The 19,379-nt window shown below is 44.4% G+C and overlaps 1 protein-coding gene across 1 annotated transcript in view; it reads left to right on the plus strand.

The window, feature by feature from the left end:
• Nucleotides 1-19,379, plus strand: part of slc2a8 (solute carrier family 2 member 8) — a 41,856-nt gene that overhangs the window by 1,621 nt on the left and 20,856 nt on the right. The window contains exons 2-4 of the mRNA XM_028808708.2: nt 7,391-7,553; nt 13,260-13,466; nt 14,746-14,845. Coding sequence (XP_028664541.1) covers nt 7,391-7,553; nt 13,260-13,466; nt 14,746-14,845 — 470 coding nt within the window. The remainder of the gene's footprint in view (nt 1-7,390; nt 7,554-13,259; nt 13,467-14,745; nt 14,846-19,379) is intronic.

Raw genomic sequence — 19,379 nt, forward strand, 5'->3', positions numbered from 1 at the left:
TGTGGCTCTTCCCTGATTGGATGTTGCTCATTACAGTTGTCTCCCGCTTAAGTACACAACTTGAACCTGCAAAGTTTGCGCGTACTTAGCCGCCACTCCCAAATAGCTTGCATTTCGCTACGATGTCAAAGAAACCAAACGACAGGCGTCTCAATGAGTCTCTACGCTGCAAAATCATCTCGAAGCTAAGCAAAACGTCTGCTCCCAGTAAGAGGGCCATCGCGTGTTCTCGACATCAAGGATCAGCTGCTCTGCTCTGAAGTTCAAATTGAAGCTGATGATACATTCGATGATCTTAAGAAATCGTTTGAATCATTTCAGAGCAAGATCCGGGCTGTCTCCCTCAAAGCCAAACGTAAGAAACTTCAAAACCTTCACCAAATGATGATTCATGACATGTTTAACTAATAAATCTTGAGCCCAGAATTTTAGGGAAAAATCTGCGTACTTAAACGGGTGCATACTTAAGCGGGAGGCTACTGTACAACATCTCATTCCTTGTTTGGTCACCCTACACAGAAGAAACGCATATTCCATCCATCCATCCATCCATTTTCCAACCCGCTGAATCCGAGCACAGGGTCACGGGGGGGGGCCAATTTAGAATCGCCAGTGCACCTAACCTACATGTCTTTGGACTGTGGGAGGAAACCCACGCAGACACGGGGAGAACATGCAAACCCGGGAAGCGAACCCAGGTCTCCTAACTGCGAGGCAGCAGCGCTACACACTGCGCCACCGTGCCGCCCAAGCACATTCCAAAATAGCGCAAACATATACGTTTGAATCGTTTCATTTGTAATTTTAAATTTGCGGAGCAGAGGGGCAAATCAAGGATAAATGTGACTTTGTCCCAAGCATTTTGGAGGGCACTGCATGTTTGGGATGCCTAAGCACAATGGGCACACTTAACCTAGCATTCAAAAGTTGGGCATAACCTATTTTCTTATTAAAAATTCTATATATTTTTTAAATCAATGTATTATATTGCTTTTTAAAAAAGGTAAAGACATTACTAAGGTTGTAAATTACTGTTGAAATGGCTGATTTTTAGTTTATTATTCACATACGAGTGCAGAGCTCCATTTTCAGCATCCATTACACCAGTGACCTAATGGTAAGCTTCCTTAGCTCATACTTAGTCAAGGCAGAAGTTGCCTGACTGGGACACCTCCACACTGGGAGGACCTGGGGAGCAAGTGTGGCCAGAGTGTTACCTCCCCCGGAGCGCTAGATGGGTTGGAGTGGTGCCTAGGTCTCCCCCAGGGCTCCATGGGAGTTGGAGTTTGGTGCAACCCTGTCGGGATCCCAGGGGGTGCTGCAGCAACTGCTCAGCCCTCATGGGTGGTTCTTCTGCCACACCTGGAAGTGCTGCTGGAAATGGGGCAACGGGCACCTGGAGCACTTCTGGGTGCCTTATATAAGGGGCCAGCAGCCACTACTCGGGAGGAGGGAAGACGAAGCTTGGCGGGGAAAAGTGGAGGAGAAAAGAAAAAGGAGAAGAAGAATTGAATTGTGGTGTGTTGTGCTTAGTGGGAGACGGGGAAGACGTTTCCCACAAGCGAAAAAGAAGAATAAATCGTGTGTGTTTTGAAGTTGCGCCTCCTGCGTCTGTCTGTGTCGGGTTGGGCGGCTGGAGCGCCCTCTTATCGGCCACACCAAATACAATTGCGGCTCTTATGTGCCCCCGCTGACCAGGATAAGGTTGAGAACCCAAATGTCCAGGGAGGCCCACACTTGAACTACAGGAGAGCAGACGGCCGTTGAGTCGAGAAAGAGCAGCACATGACTGAAGGCCACATTTGATCGTTTGTGCGAGATATGAACCAGGAAATTGTGAGACTTCATTACAAGGGCGGAGTGGTGGCTCTGAGGCTAAGGATCTGCGCTGGTATCCCGAAGGTTGCCAGTTCGAATCCCCATCACTGCCAAAAGAGATCCTACTCTGCTGGGCCCTTGAGCAAGACCCTTAAGCTGTAATTGCTCCAGGGGCGCAGTACAATCTCTGACCCCAAGGGGTATGCAAAAACTAACAAATTCCTAATACAAGAAATTGTATAAGGCGAAATAAAGAACAAAAAATAAAAAAGAAAAGGTTGGCTGCTCCGGGTTAACCCCCTTAGTTTGACCTCCGTTGCTTTTATTTTTTTTTCTTGCTGTAAAAATAAACGTAAAAAACGAGAAATATAAAAATTCTTATGTCTTGGTTTTCAGACCCAGTCAACCCTTTATGATTTGGATTCTTCTCTTTCTCAGGACAATAAAAAACAGAACAAAAATTTTAAAAGCAGAAGTAAAAGTGTCATTGTTTAAACTCACAGTCTCGTATTTTAGCACAACGTTACAATAAGTTGCTTGCTTACATAAAGTCTTTGCTAGAAAGAGCCTGGGCACGTGTGGCTCTGCGCTGTCAGGTGTTTGTACCACGTGACTGGTTTGGGTACTCGGGTCCAGTAAAGATCAGGCATCAAGGGGGTCATTCACTTCTTTAAAGGCAGCAGCTAGAAATGTGACAAGCAAGATAAAAATAAGAAATCGGGAGATAAGCTGAACAGATAGCAGCGGCTCATGTGAGCCCAAGAAGCAGAAGTGAACATCGTGATGGGCGTCCTGAGCCGAGCGACAACAACAGCTCTGCATGTTTAACTGTGGGGTATTTGTGAGGAAATTTTATTAGCACCTTGGGCTGGGCTTTTGCTTTAACTTTTATTATTTCTTAGAAAGATAAATAACAGAACTAGAAAGGGCCTTGATTTGGATATTTTATAACACTCCAATATGTTTTTATATATGTAAATTCTAGAAGATGCTAGTTTATATGTGTATATATATATATATATATATATATATATATATATATATATATATATATATATATATATATATATGGTTGAAATAGTTTACTGTCAAATAAATGCAAAGAGTACGCGACACGTGTTTCGCCCTCATTCTGGGCTCATCAGGCGTACAAACTCCACTGCACTCCGGGGCACCGTGGCGGATGTTAGCAGATTGCTAGCCAACCACAAGTGTTACCTGGTAGGTAACCACCCATACAATCAGATTGTGACACAGACTACGAATGCCGTGAATATATATATATATATATATACACACTAGTCATCCCCCGCATTCGCCTGCCTAATAGTGAAACAGGACAGTGTGGAGGGCCCGGCCCAGCTCTCTATGCCTGACGTCACTCTTCCCCCTCCCCTCGGCCCGCAGCCTCTGTCTCAGAACTGTGGAAATATATCAGTCCTGCAAGCGAACTCTGATTCTTAGCGCAATGAGAAAGTCGCAAAATCAACGGAATGTTCAAGCAAATTATAGAAGATAAAAGATCTAAATCCGTTAAGTAGTTCTCTCGTGAAAAGCAGACAGACATACAAATGGGTCTAAAAAACTATAAGAAATTTCGTGCTCGGACCATGGAATTTTTAAAACTGTTTCTTAGTGCGCACCTATGGGCCAAGGGTAACCTACAGTCCAAATTTCAAGTCCCAAGTCCTCATGGTTTGGGGGATTTCGTGATGAGTGAGTCAGTGGGATTTGGCTTTTATATTTATATATATATATATATATATATATATATATATATATCCATCCATCCATTTTCCAACCCACTGAATCCAAATGCGGGGTCACGGGGGTCTGCTGGAGCCAATCCCAGCCAACACAGGGTGCAAGGCAGGAACCAATCCCAGGCAGGGTGCCAACCCACCACAGTATATGTGTGTGTGTATGTATATATATATATATATATATATGTATGTATCTATGTATCTATGTACAGTGCACCCGGAAAGTATTCCCAGCGCTTCATCACTTTTTGCACATTTTGTTATGTTACAGCCTTATTCCAAAATGGATTCAATTCATTTTTTTCCTCAGAATTCTACACACAACACCCCATAATGACAACGTGAAAAAAGTTTACTTGAGATTTTTGCAAATTTATTAAAAATAAAAAAATTGAGAAAACATCTCCCACAGATGGCGGCTCTTCCGGTTGTCGGACATTCTTGAAGGAAGTGACATCAGAGGTGGAAAGCCGTTCTTCCTTCCTTTGCAGAGGGAGTAAAAGAGAGACAGTTATTACACAGCGCCATCTCCTGTCTCGGCAGAGAATTACCATTACCCAGGCCTTTATCCTGACTCCCGTGCACACACACGTGACAGTATATAAAAGGAATGTCTGTCTCTTCTCTATATAATCCTAAACCCTTTGTCCCATCTGGACCACATTCTGCGTAGTTCCTCGCTACGACCAAACAGACAGAAGAGAGGCCACCATGAAACCTGAACACCCCACCCACTCCCCCTGATTTCATTCCCTTGACACATAAACTAAGTCGGTTCTGTTTCTTCATTAACTGATTTTGACCAAAATTAGTCCTTGGGTGTTTTCTGGGTGGTAGATAATGAATCTGAAATTTGTTTTTTTCAAAATTCAAAATGGCAGATCCACAATGCTAGACCAAAATTGTCCCACATGAAAAATTGGGGATCATTAGCTATGCCTTTTGTTTTATTTATTTATTTTATTTGACGACTATTTCACTGAAATGGTTCTTTCATCAAGTGTTTCTTTCCCCAAAAAATGTTAGACACGTGTTTTACTCATCTGTCAGGGTGTCTTCTGCGTTCGCCCGCTTCACACCGTTGTTTGCAATGCATCCAAGGGTTCACTTCAGTAAACGTATGCATGGAGGTGACATTCAGGTCCTTTTCTCTAATGTTCAGTTTTGTCTTAAGGTCTGAGGCCATCCATTGTGACAAATACACAGACACTGAGGATATCAGGAAGGAGTAAAAAAAACTGTTTCATAAATCAGTGACTGCGTTTAATAACCTGTTTCAGTAATTCTGAGTGGATATGTCTTGTCTTCATATGTGCATTATTGCCAATGTCTGTTTGTCCTCATGGAGTTTCCTGTTTTGGTGACAGACTTGATGTTCAGGGCTCGTGTTCCTATGAAGGCCGCTGTTTTCACGTACATCTTTTAAGCAGCAGTCACAAGCTGGTGATGCTTTGCAGATGCACAGCAAGTATTAATAGTAATGCAGCCCATAAAAGCATAAAGGGACACGTAGCACATACAGCTGAAGTCAGACGTTTCCATGCACTTGGGGTGAATTCTTTAAAGCTCGCTTTATTAGCCCTTCACAGATTTGATACGAACAAACAATAAATCTAGCATGTCGTTTTTAAGACGTCTACTTTGTGCAGGGCCAAAGCCATTTTTTCCAACAATATTCACAGACCTGAGTATTTCACTTTTTATTTATAACACAATTCCGGTGGGTCACAACTTTACAGACACTTTTGTTAATATTCCCTTTAAGCAGTTTGGAAAATTCCAGAAAATGACGTCAGGCCTTCAGGCAATGAGCTTCTGATAGTCAGTTAGCCTCATTGGAGTCAACGTGTGGATGGATGTTAAGGCCGACCATCAAACTCACTGCCTCTTTGCTTAACATAATGGAAAATCAGAATAAATCAGCCAGGATCTCAAATTAAAAATGGTGGACCTCCACAAATCTGCTTCATCCTTGGGAACAATTACTAAATGGCTGAAGTTTCCACGTTCATGTGTACAAACAATAGTACACAAATAGAAACAGCATGGGACCACCCAACCGTCATACCGCTCAGGGAGGAGACGCATTCTGTCTCCTAGTGGAGATCAGACTTTGACACATAAAGTGCAAATTAAATTCCAGAACAACAGCAATGGTCCTTGTGAACAGGTAGACGAGGATCGATATCCACAGTAAAACAAGTCCGATATCGACATAACGTGAAGGACTGCTCAGCAAGGAAGAAACCACTGCTCCAGAGCTGCCATCAGAAAGCCACACTGCAGTTTTCAATGGCGCATGGGGACAAAGACCTGACCTTCTGGAGAAATGGCCTCTGGTCTGATGAATCCAAGGTTGAACTCTTTGGCCATATGGTCCATCGTTATGTTTGGAGGACAAAAAGGTGAGGCTTGCAAGTCAAAGAATAGGTATGGGTGGGTGGGTGAAAACATCATGTTTTGGGGGCTACAGGAGGGTTTGGTTCACTTCACAAAATAAATGGCATCAGGAGGAAGGAAAATGATGGAGGGACACTGCAGCCACATCTCAAGAGCTCAGCAAGAAAGGTGAAGCTCAGTCACAGATGGGTCTTCCAATGGACAAGGACCCCAAAATGGCTTAAAGACAATAAGGTCAAGGTATTGGAGTGGCCATCACTAAGCCCTGACCTCTGTCTGATTGAACTGAAAAAGCGTGTGCGGGCAAGGAGGCCTACGAACCTGCCCCAGTTACACCAGCTCTGTCACGCATTGTAAGAAGCTTTTGGAAGGCTACCCAAAACGTTTGGCTCAGGCTAACACAATGTAAAGGCAATGCGACCAAATATGAGCCAAGTGTCTGTAAACGTGTGACCCCCTGGAATTGTGATACAGTCGATTAAAAAGTGAAATACACTGAGCTCTGTGAACATTCTGCCCTCCGCAATGCAGACGTCTTAAACGATATGCCAAATTTAAAGTGCGTTTGTATCAAATCTGTGGAGGGCTTATAAAGTGAGATTTTAAAAATTCACCCCAAGTGTATGGAAACTTCTGACTTCAACTTTAGAATTTACTTTCAAATACGTGAGAGTGTTTGCTGATTTTTAATATAAATATTCTAACCTAACTGTCAGCTAATTTACCAGTCCTACGAGCAGTTGGGCTTTCAAAGTGCCATCTTTTGCAAAAGAGAATATTGTTGCCACCCTGAATTTTTCAATGTGTTTATTCCAACCATACATTTTCCATCCTGCTGAATCTGAACACAGGGTCACGGGGGTCTGCTGGAGCCAGTCCCAGCCAACACAGGGTGCAAGTCAGGAACCAATCCCGGGCAGGGCGCCAACCCACCACAGGACACACACACACACACACACACCAAGCACACACTAGGGACAATTTAGAATCGCCAATCCACCTAACCTGCATGTCTTTGGACTGTGGGAGGAAACCCACGCAGACACGGGGAGAACATGCAAACTCCACGCAGGGAGGACCCGGGAAGCGAACCTAACTGCGAGGAAGCAGCGCTACCACTGCGCCACTGTGCCACCCTTCAATGTGTTTACTCTGTTTTAAAATCTGTAATAAACAGCTGACTAGGGTAACAGAGGCCTTTTGTCTCTTATTAGACCTACAAAAGAAGGACAAAGGCCACTGTTACAGTAGTCAGCTGATTGTTAACATTTTTAAAACAGAATAAACACATTGAAAAATTCAGGGGGGCAACGTCATTCTCTTTCACAAAAGATGGCACTTTCTTTAGCAACGGGTTTTTTTTGTGCTCAGCAGCTCATTTTTTGTTTCTCTCTCTATCTTCCTTTTAGCAAAATTCAAAATAAAAACTTGTACCTGGCCACTTTTGCGGCTGTCCTGGGCCCTCTTAGTTTTGGCTTTGTCCTTGGGTACAGCTCTCCAGCCATCCCGGACCTTAAAAGGATTGATAATCCAAACCTTCAGCTTGATGCCAACGCAGCCTCATGGTTTGGGGTGAGTTTATATTAAATAAGTTACACATAAGGGGACCACTCGGGTTGGTTTTATGGATTTCTCACTATTAGGTTTAGTGCTGGAATTAAAATGCTTCTGTTCTTCTCTACTTTATTATTATTACCAGGCTTCTTTTAATGTCACCTGTTTATTGTCTGGTACAAATCTTGTAATCGATATTTAACCCACTTCCTATTGTCCAAATGACTTGAAATTTTGAACACTTACTCGGTTCCGATGACAATTACATGAATCAATAATCCATCCATCCATCCATCCTTTTCCGCTTATCCGAGGTCGGGTCGCGGGGGCAGCAGCTTGAGCAGAGATGCCCAGACTTCCCTCTCCCCGGCCACTTCTTCTAGCTCTTCCGGGAGAATCCCGAGGCGTTCCCAGGCCAGCCAGGAGACATAGTCCATCCAGCGTGTCCTGGGTCTTCCCCGGGGCCTCCTCCCGGTTAGACGTGCCTGGAACACCTCACCAGGGAGGTGTCCAGGAGGCATCCTGATCAGATGCCTGAGCCACCTCATCTGACTGCTCTCGATGCGGAGGAGCAGCGGCTCTACTCTGAGCTTCTCACCCTATCTTTAAGGGAGAGCCCAGACACCCTGCGGAGGAAACTCATTTCAGCCTCTTGTATTCATGATCTCGTTCTTTCGGTCACTACCCATAGCTCATGACCATAGGTGAGGGTAGGAGCGTAGATCGACTGGTAAATTGAGAGCTTCGCCTTGCGGCTCAGCTCCTTTTTCACCACGACAGACCGATGCAATGCCCGCATTACTGCGGATGCCGCACTGATCCGCCTGTAGATCTCACGCTCCATTCTTCCCTCACTCGTGAACAAGACCCCGAGATACTTGAACTCCTCCACTTGGGGCAGGATCTCACTCCCAACCCTGAGAGGGCACTCCACCCTTTTCCGGCTGAGGACCATGGTCTCGGATTTGGAGGTGCTGATTCCCATCCCAGCTGCTTCACACTCAGCTGCGAACCAATCCAGAGAGAGCTGAAGATCACGGCCTGATGAAGCAAACAGGACAACATCATCTGCCAAAAGCAGTGACCCAATCCTGAGTCCACCAAACCGGACCCCCTCAACACCCTGGCTGCGCCTAGAAATTCTGTCCATAAAAGTTATGAACAGAATCGGTGACAAAGGGCAGCCCTGGCAGAGTCCAACTCTCACTGGAAACGGGTTCGACTTACTGCCGGCAATGCGGACCAAGCTCTGACACCGGTTGTGCAGGGATGAATCAATAATCAGTTTCACTAATTGATCAATTAATCCATGTTAATTAAGAAATGAACTTTCATATGAAGAATAGTTCAAGATTTCACCAATAGATGGCGCTAGTAACGGATAGAAATATTAAAGGCAGTGTTAAAATGTTGATTACAAAATTATACTAAAACAAACCCAAATCTAAAGTGTTGAAAATAATACATATATAAAAAAAATACGCCTATATTAAGTTAAAAAGTGTACTACAAAGTACAAAATAAGTTTCTCATACATCACTCGTAAAATAAAAGCGTGGGCGCTTTTGCTAAGATTTTAAGAAGTGTTTTTTGAATGTTGATTGATGAAAAGCGCCCACCTTTTATTTTACAAGTGATGTATGAGAAACTTATTTTGTACTTTTTAGTACACTTTTTAACTTAATATAAGCATCCATCCATTATCCAACCCGCTATATCCTAACTACAGGGTCACGGGGATCTGCTGGGGCCAATCCCAGCCAACATAGGGTGCAAGGCAGGAAACAAACCCTGGGCAGAGTGCCAGCCCACCACAGTAATATAAGCATGGTTTTTAAAAAGTATTTTTTTTATACAGTACTGTGCAAAAGTTTTAGGCAGGTGTGAAAAAATGCTGTAAGAAATGTAAAGAATGCTTTCAACAATGGAAGTGTTAATCATTTATTTTCATCAATCAACAAAATGCAGTGAATGAACAAAAGAGAAATCGAAATCAAATCAATATTTGGTGTGACCACCCTTTGCCTTCAAAACAGCATCAGTTCTTCTAGGTACACCTGCACACAGTTTTTGAAGGAACTCGGCTGGTAGGTTGTTCCAAACATGTTGGAGAACTAACCCCAGATCTTCTGTGGATGTCGGCTTCCTCACATCCTTCTGTCTCTTCATGTAATCCCAGACACACTCGATGATGTTGAGATCAGGGCTCTGTGGGGGTCATATCATCACCTCCAGGACTTCTTGTTCTTCTTTACGCTGAAGATAGTTCTTAATGACTTTGGCTGTATGTTTGGGGTCGTTGTCCTGCTGCAGAATAAATTTGGGGCCAATCATATGCCTCCCTGATGGTATTGCATGATGGATAAGTATCTGCCTGTATTTCGCAGCATTGAGAACACCATTAATCCTGACCAAATCTCCAACTCCATTTGCAGAAATGCAGCCCCAAACATTCAAGGAACCTCCACCATGCTTCACTGTTGCCTGCAGACACTCATTATTGTATCGCTCTCCAGCCCTTCGACGAACAAACTGCCTTCTGCTACAGCCAAATATTTCAAATTTTGACTCATCAGTCCAGAGCACCTGCTGCCATTTTTCTGCACCCCAGTTCCTATGTTTTCGTGCATACTTGAGTCGCTTGGCCTTGTTTCCACGTTGGAGGTATGGCTTTTTGGCTGCAACTCTTCCATGAAGACCACTTCTGACCAGACTTCTCCGGACAGTAGATGGGTGTACCTGGGTCCCACTGGTTTCTGCCAGTTCTGAGCTGATGGCACTGCTGGACATCTTCCGATTTCAAAGGGTAATAAGCTCGATGTGTCTTTCATCTGCTGCACTAAGTTTCCTTGGCCGACCACTGCGTCTACGATCCTCAACGTTGCCCGTTTGTTTGTGCTTCTTCAAAAGAGCTTGAACAGCACATCTTGAAACCCCAGTCTGCTTTGAAACCTGTGTCTGGGAGAGACCTTGCTGATGCAGTAGAACTACCTTGGGTCTTGTTGCTGTGCTCAATCTTGCCATGAAATGAAACTGTCTTCCACAACCTCACCTTGGTAGCAGAGTTTGGCTGTTCCTCACCCAGTTTGAAGCTGTTTCTGTTTCAGTTAATGACTGTGTTTCAACCTACGTGTGACATTGATGATCATTAGCACCTGTTTGGTAGAATTGGTTGATCAGACACCTGACTAGAATCCTACAAAATCCCTGACTTTGTGCAAGTAGACCTGTAAGAATTGATGCTGGTTTGAAGGCAAAAGGTAGGAACACCAAATACTGATTTGATTTAGATTTTTCTTTTGTTCGCTCGCTTTGCATTTTGTAAATTGATAACAATAAACAATCATTATTTATATTTCTGAAAGCATTCTTTGTTTACAGCATTTTTTAAACCTGCCTAAAACTTTTGCACAGTACTGTATATATATTATTATTATTAGGTGATTGCAGTAGTTCTTAATTTAAGGATGATTCCTTCATTATTCAAGTGGTTTGGACTGTTTTTCCATTCTTGTTTACTGTTTTTCTGATTCTCAGGGTTCTGAAACTCGAGACCGAGGCTTGCATCCAAAATTAAGCCTCAATTGTTCTACAGAGAGGCCTGCAGTTCATATTTAGCCTTCTCCAAACTCCAGAGATGGGCTTCCGCCTACGCAACCACAAAAGGAGAAAGGATCAAATAATATTCAAAACAAAATTCCTAAAAGGGGAGAGGAAACTATAAAAACCTCTGGCCATAAAAAAATCAGCAAAAACATTTTTTTTAAAAGATTGAAAAAGTATTTTAAAAATTAAAATCTAGGAAGACAGCAAAAAAAGAAGCAAAAAAAAAAAACTGAAGTTTGCAGAAAGTTGTACAGAAGTATTCACAGCCTTTGCTCAATACTTTGTCGATGCCCCTTTGGCAGCAATTCCAGCCTCAAGTCTTGTTGAATATGATGCCACAAGCTTGGTACACCTATCCTTGGCCAGTTTGGCCCATTCCTCTTTGCAGCACCTCTCAAGCTCCATCATGTTGGATGGGAAGCATCGGTGCACAGCCATTTTAAGATCTCTCCAGAGATGTTCAATCGGATTCAAGTCTGGGCTCTGGCTGGGCCACTCAAGGACATTCACAGAGTTGTCCTGAAGCCACTCCTTTGATATCTTGGCTGTGTGCTTAGGGTCATTGTCCTGCTGAAAGATGAACCGTCGCCCCAGTCTGAAGTCAAGAGCGCTCTGGAGCAGGTTTTCATCCAGGATGTCTCTGTACATTGCTGCAGTCATCTTTCCCTTTATCCTGACTAGTCTCCCAGTCCCCACATCATGATGCTGCCACCACCATGCTTCACTGTAGGGATGGTATTGGCCTGGTGATGAGCGGTGCCTGGTTTCCTCCAAACGTGACGCCTGGCATTCACACCAAAGAGTTCAATCTTTGTCTCATCAGACCAGAGAATTTTCTTTCTCATGGTCTGAGAGTCCTTCAGGTGCCTTTTGTCAAACTCCAGGTGGGCTGCCATGTGCCTTTTACTAAGGAGTGGCTTCTGTCTGGCCGGCCAGCTCTAAGAAGAGTCCTGGTGGTTTCGAACTTCTTCCACTTACAGATGATGAAGGCCACTGTGCTCATTGGGACCTTCAAAGCAGCAGAAATTTTTCTGTAACCTTCCCCAGATTTGTGCCTCGAGACAATCCTGTCTCGGAGGTCTACAGACAATTCCTTTGACTTCATGCTTGGTTTGTGCTCTGACATGAACTGTCAACTGTGGGACCTTCTATAGACAGGTGTGTGCCTTTCCAAATCATGTCCAGTCAACTGAATTGACCACAGGTGGACTCCAATGAAGCTGCAGAAACATCTCAAGGATGATCAGGGGAAACAGGATGCACCTGAGCTCAATTTCGAGGTTCACGGGAAAGGCTGTGAATACTTATGTACATGGGACTTCTCAATTTTTTTATTTTTAATAAATTTGCAAAAACCTCAAGTAAACTTTTTTCACGTTGTCATTATGGGGTGTTGTGTGTAGAATTCTGAGGAAAAAAATGAATTGAATCCATTTTGGAATAAGGCTGTAAAATAACAAAATGTGGAAAAAGTGATGCGCTGGGAATACTTTCAGGATGCACTGTATGTTCACCAAGGTGAGATTCTGCTCCTGAAACTCCCAGCAACGTTTCAGAATTCAGCCTAGCACTGTGTGTGTGTGTTTTCTACTCCCGTGTCACAGTGCCACCATCTTTCATGAAGGCTGGAACACTAGCAGGTTGGCAGTGATGTTTAAATTCTCTCTTATTACCGTAATTACGTGTGTACCACGTGCACATTTTTTTCCCTGAAAATTAGCATTAGAAAATCAGGTGCGCGTCATACACAAGGAAATTTTTTTCTGTAATGTTTACTTCTTCTGCTCTCTCTCTCTCGACGGAAGAAAGAAAAAGTTTTCGTCATGCAACAAAAACAGAAGGGCATTTCGCGGAAACCGTGCCCTAAACGCTTCCTATACAATCACAACGCACGTCGTACACGGGGCAAAACGGTTTTCGCGATTTTTCTTTGTAATAATTATGGTGCGTGTCTTACACGAGGGCGTGTGGTACACGAGTAAAAACGGTATTTGACTTGGTGTTCCTATCAAATAAATCTGTTCCAGTGTCCACATGTAATTTTTATATTTTGTTCCTTTTTGTCTCTTTTTTTTTTTTTCCTTTCCTGTTCCCCAACCCCCCATACCCCCCAATCAGTCAATTGTCACTTTAGGGGCAGCCCTGGGAGGAATTATTGGCGGCTGGGTGGTCGATAAGATTGGACGCAAGCTGACTCTGATGATGTGCTCCCTGCCCTTCATATTTGGCTTCACTGTTATCATTGCAGCCCAAAACATCTGGATGCTCTACTTGGGCAGGGTGCTTACTGGGTTGGCCAGTGGAGTCACTTCCTTGGTTGTACCGGTAAGGCTTTTGTTTTTTTCATTGTGCCTCTACTGCAGGCCTCGATAGCTGCAAGACGGACTCTACGTTTGGCCATGCTGGCAGATGCTACGGGCTGAGACCAGACAGTAGAACTGAACTTGAGTAAACTAGCAGAGGATCTTACGGAAAGAAGTGGGGGACAAAAACCGTGTTAATTCACCACCACTTTGTGAAAGAACAGGGCTGTGAATCTGTCAGTCAGTCGGAACTGTATATAGTGCCTTTCAAGGAAGTGCCCTCACCTGTTGCTTTAGCTGTTTTCTTGTGTTATGCATGTGGTATAGCGGGTCCGCGGCTTCAAAAAAAAGGGCCAGGTTTTAAATCCGTATAGCCGTGTTGTTCTCCGTGGGCGCGATTGCACGACCGCGGGTCATTTAATGAGGTAGTTGGAGCGAGTCGCACCTGCACGTACGGGTGCAATCGTTCTCAATTGCTTCATTGGCTTCCTGTGGCGAGTGATTAAGGCACTGCGGCCACGGAGGCGCGGGTGGATGTGCACATATACGGGTCGGCACCAGGGAAGAGAGGGATGGATAGATGGATCGAGGAAAAGAGGAAGATAATGGAGGGTAAAGGACGGGAAAGAGCAGTCCTAGCAGGAGGATCTGGCCAACTGTAAGGAGGAGACAGCACGATCTGGGGCATGAGCGTTTGTTTGTGGCACTCTAGGGGCTAGTACGCCCCACTGAATGTTCTGGTGGAGTGGGGTGAGAAAGGCAGGTGTCCTCCCGAGGGATCTGAGGAGCGATGGCGTGAGTGCAAAGGATGAAGGGAGGAGAGCCAACCTCGGACGGTCTGGCAGTCATGTCCGTAAGGAAGCCAAGACGGAGGTCGGCCGAAAGGAGTTCGTTGCTGTTGGGTCTCCGCCGGCTGCGGGAGCAATGGGTGAGCCGGGGAGAAAGAGAGAGATGGTGGTGGGCTGAGATCGTAATAAGAGAGACTGCGTTTTAACTTCTGATCTTAATCTCGGATTTTAATGGATTTATTTATTGATAATTGTTTTTATTCCTACTTTGCACTTTTATGGAATATTTATGGAAACTGTGATGCACTGATTGTTTTGAAATAAAAGCACATTGGCACTTTTTGGAAATATCCCCTGGCTTCATTTGAGAATTGTCCTCATATGTCGGCTCATCTCGGTGACATTACCAACGGTGTCGGGTTCAGGGCTTCCTCGAAGTCGGATGGGATCCTGGAGCGAACCCGCATCGTCACAATGCACATCTTCTAATCTTCTGCTTTTGGCTCCCTGTAGCTTTACATCTCTGAAACGTCTCATTCTAAAGTCCGAGGAATGCTGGGATCCTGTGTGCAGCTGATGGTGGTTACCGGCATCATGGGAGCGTATGTGTCAGGTAATTAATGTCCTTTCTACAAAATGGTTTTAAGTGCTGCCGCTCTTAAGGTTACACGTAGCATAAGCCTAAAGTGGCAAACCAACTCGTTTTGGATTGTAAAATAAAGGGGCATAAAAAGATGGCAGGCTGGCTGCCTAACAGTGTGCCACCATCTAAAGCTCAGGTTCTGGGTGTGGAAGTAACTCCCGAGGAACACAGGAATAATTCAGTCAATTGGCTTGTACTCTTCTGTGACTGAATAAATCACAGCATCGTCAGCAAAGTGACCTTCGCGGAGTCAATGGAGGCTCTGATCGGGGCGCTCGAGAGACTGAGTGAGGGGTCTGAGTATCTGGGCTTGCAAGGGTCCTGACATAAACCAAGATCCAGGCCAGGTGTGTCTGTCTGTGGAGAGAGTGTCGACCTCGTCGAGAGGTTTACTTACCTCGACAGCGACATTCATGTCTCTGGTGACCCTTCCTATGAAGTCAGTAGACGGATTGGGAGAGCATGGGGGGTCCTGAGGTCACTGGAAAGGGGTGTGTGGCGCTCCTGATATCTATGCTAAAGGACGAAGGCCCAAGTCTTTAGAGGCCTGGTGCTTCCTATCTTGCTATATTTTTGTGGGACATGGACGCTATCCAGTGACCTGAAATGAAGACTGGACTCCTTTGGTACTGTGTCTCTCCGGAAAATCCTTGGGTACTGTTGGTTTGACTTTGTGTTGCTCATGGAGTCCCGAATGAGGCACATGACCTGCACTGTGAGGGAGCGTCAGTTATGGCACTACAGCCATGTGGCATGTTTCCCAGAGAGTGATCTGGCTGGTAAGATCCTCATTGTTGGGGTCCTGAGTGGCTGGACCAGGCCAAGGGGTCGCCCACGTAGCACCTGGCTGCGGCAGATAGAGGGTCATTTCCAGAGGGTGGGACTGGACCCCGTGTCTCCCTGGGGGATTGCCAACCGGGATCCTGAGTTGTTTTGTCGTGTAGTGGGTGCGGCAACGCAGTGTACCAGTGCATGCTCCCCAACTTGACTTGACTTTGATGAGTACATGGATTCATGCTTTACAAATCAGAAGAGTAAAGCTCCCCTGTTTCAATCGGCTTCTAATATTAATTTTGCTCACTCCCACTTACTTATGAAGCAGCATCTAAGCATTTCATCTTATATTACGCAAATCGGCCAACCGTTTCTTTTTTGTGTGCGTATCAAGAGGGGCCCCAAAGAAGGAAAGGTCATCTTTCGTGTGTCTAACAGATGCGTTCCTATGGAAATTATCCTCGGTCAGCATACTGCAACCTGTCTTATGACAGACGGCGTCCGGATAAGTTACCCCCCACATTTCGCCTCCAACACAAATCGCCACCACTATATTTTGCCCCAGTATTTATGTACATATCTATAATTGCTATTAAAAATTTAGTAAACCTTACCCAACATTGAAAATTAAAAAGTTCACTCAGGTGGTGTTCTTATACGACTCGCAGATCAACGTGTTCCACTGAAAATAGTATGTGTGATGGCCTCCATAAAAGGTGAGTATTGTACTTCAAATTTAATCCGTGTTACAGTGCATCCAGAAAGTATTCCCAGCGCTTCATCACTTTTTCCAACCTTCCAGAAGGACAACCATCTCTGCAGCAATCCACCAATCAGGCCTGTATGGTAGAGTGGCCAGACGGAAGCCACTCCTTAGTAAAAGGCACATGGCAGCCCACCTGGAGTTTGCCAAAAGGCACCTGAAGGACTCTCAGACCATGAGAAAGAAAATTCTCTGGTCAGATGAGACAAAGCTTGAACTCTTTGGTATGAATGCCAGATGTCACGTTTGGAGGAAACCTGGCACCGCTCATCACCAGGCCAATACCATCCCTACAGTGAAGCATGGTGGTGGCAGCATCATACTGTGGGGAACTGGGAGACTAGTCAGGATAAAGGGAAAGATGACTGCAGCAATGTACAGAGACATCCTGGATGAAAACCTGCTCCAGAGCGCTCTTGACATCAGACTGGGGCGACGGTTCATCTTTCAGCAGGACAACGACCCTAAGCACACAGCCAAGATATCAAAGGAGTGGCTTCAGGACAACTCTGTGAATGTCCTTGAGTGGCCCAGCCAGAGCCCAGACTTGAATCCCATTGAACATCTCTGGAGAGATCTTAAAATGGCTGTGCACCGACGCTTCCCATCCAACCTGATGGAGCTTGAGAGGTGCTGCAAAGAGGAATGGGCCAAACTGGCCAAGGATAGGTGTGCCAAGCTTGTGGCATCATATTCAAAAAGACTTGAGGCTGGAATTGCTGCCAAAGGGGCATCGACAAAGTATTGAGCAAAGGCTGTGAATACTTATGGACATGGGATTTCTCAGTTTTTTTATTTTAAATAAATTTGCAAAAACCTCAAATAAACTTTTTTCACATTGTCATTATGGGGTGTTGTGTGTAGAATTCTGAGGAAAAAAATGAATTGAATCCATTTTGGAATAAAGCTGTAACATAACAAAATGTGGAAAAAGTGACGCGCTGGGAATACTTTCTGGATGCACTGTATGTGATATGGTATTGTACGATTATGCTGGATTTCGTGTGTTTTTTTTTGTTTTTTTTGCCAGCACTACGGCCGTTTCAAGACGTGCATTTACGGTTTTCGCCGCCTGATTATCGGTGGTGCTTGGCCGTGTTGAAGAACCATTAACACCTCGCAGACAGCGCAATATCAAAACTGTTGCGTCACCACTCACCACACCGTATATTACTTTCTCACTGCAAGTGTTATTTTTGTAAGGTGACTAAACCTAAAATCAACTTTATAAAATTTCACTATGGCAGAAAGAATTTCATCAATTAGAGGTAAAAGAAAATCGATTGATGATGATAACGCTGAGAACGATTATTCACTTTATTTTTTCTAGAAACTTCCAACACTCAAAACGTCTGGGTGTGGGTATTAGAAGTTACTGGGGTGGGGGAGAAATATCATGGAGGCGAAATGTAGTTGGGGCAGAATGTGCTGGGGCGCAATGTGAGGGGCGAAAATTCCATAAACCGTGACAGACACCTGTTTGAATAACCTGCCGTTATAATAAAACACCTTTTAACCCTTAGTAGCTTGCACACAGTTAAATTTTCTTTCAAAAGGGCCACCTATCTGTGTGTTACAGTGGGTATAGAAAAGAATCCCCCCCTTCGAAATATTCCCATGTTTTTTGCTTTACAGCATTAAATGAAAACACACAAACTAATATTTCTTCCCAGCTTTACTTACTCAATGCAACCGCTAACATTCAAGTGAAAGATATCACAGCTACAGTTCAGAAAAATTATAATAAATCAAAAACAAGACCAATAAAGGATCAGCTCCCCCAATGTCAGTGTCATTTTGTTGACCCACCTTTATCTTTAAAGACAGCCTTGAGTCTGTTGATTCTTCTCTATCAGCTTTGCACATCTAGATTGTGTAATATTTGCCCCCCACTCTTCTTTACAGTTTAACTGTTCAAGTTCGGTCACATTAGGTGGTGAGCATTAGTGGTCTGCTATCTTCAAATCTTTCCACAGATTTTCAATGGGATTTAGGTCTGGGCTCTGACTGGCCATACCAGGACATTCACTTTTTTCTCCTTCAGCCACTGGGTGGTCAATTTTGCTGTGTGCTTCAGGTCGTTGTCGTGTTGAAAGGTGAACATTCTGCCCATCTTCAACTTTCTGGCAGAGGGTAAAAGGTTTCCCTCAAGCCCCATCCATTTTTCCTTCTACCCTAACGAGAGCCCCAGGCCCTGTGGCAGAGAAACACCCCCACAACTGGATGCTGCCATGCAATGATGCATCTGATTTAGTCGTATGAAAAAGTTTGGGAACCCCTCTGAGCCTGCATAATAATTGACTCTCCTTTCAACAAAAAAGATAACAGTGGTATGTCTTTGTGAATTTCCCCTTGGGATTAGTAAAGTATCTATCTATCTGTCTATCTATCTATCTGTCTATCTGTCTGTCTGTCTGTCTGTCTGTCTGTCACTAGAAACAGTCCTGCGGTGTTTTGTGAACAAAGATTTTTAGTGACGCAGTATTTAGTTGTTTCAAATTAAATCAAATGTGAAAAACTGGCTATGCACAAATGTGGGTCCCCTTGTCATTTTGCTGATTTGAATGCCTGTCACTGCTCAATGCTGATTGGTTGGATGAGCTCGTTAAGCCTTGAACTTCATAGACAGGTGTGTCCACTCATGAGATATAAGGTGGTCAATTGCAAGTTGTGCTTCCTTCCCTTTGACTCTCCTCTGAAGAGTGACAGCATGGGATCCTCAAAGCAACTCTCCAAAGATCTGAAAACAAAGATTGTTGAGTCTCCTGGTTTAGGGGAAGGCAACAAAAAGCCATCTCAGAGGTTTAAACTGTCAGTTTCAACTGTAAGGAATGGAATCAGGAAATGGAAGGCCACAGGCACAGTTGCTGTTAAACCCAGCAGGTCTGGCAGACCAAGAAAAATACAGGAGCGGCATATGAGCAGGATTGTGAGAATGAGAATGGTGACAGACAACACACAGATCAC

This window comes from Erpetoichthys calabaricus, chromosome 9, assembly GCF_900747795.2.
Source record: "Erpetoichthys calabaricus chromosome 9, fErpCal1.3, whole genome shotgun sequence".
In the NCBI taxonomy this organism is placed as follows: domain Eukaryota; kingdom Metazoa; phylum Chordata; class Cladistia; order Polypteriformes; family Polypteridae; genus Erpetoichthys; species Erpetoichthys calabaricus.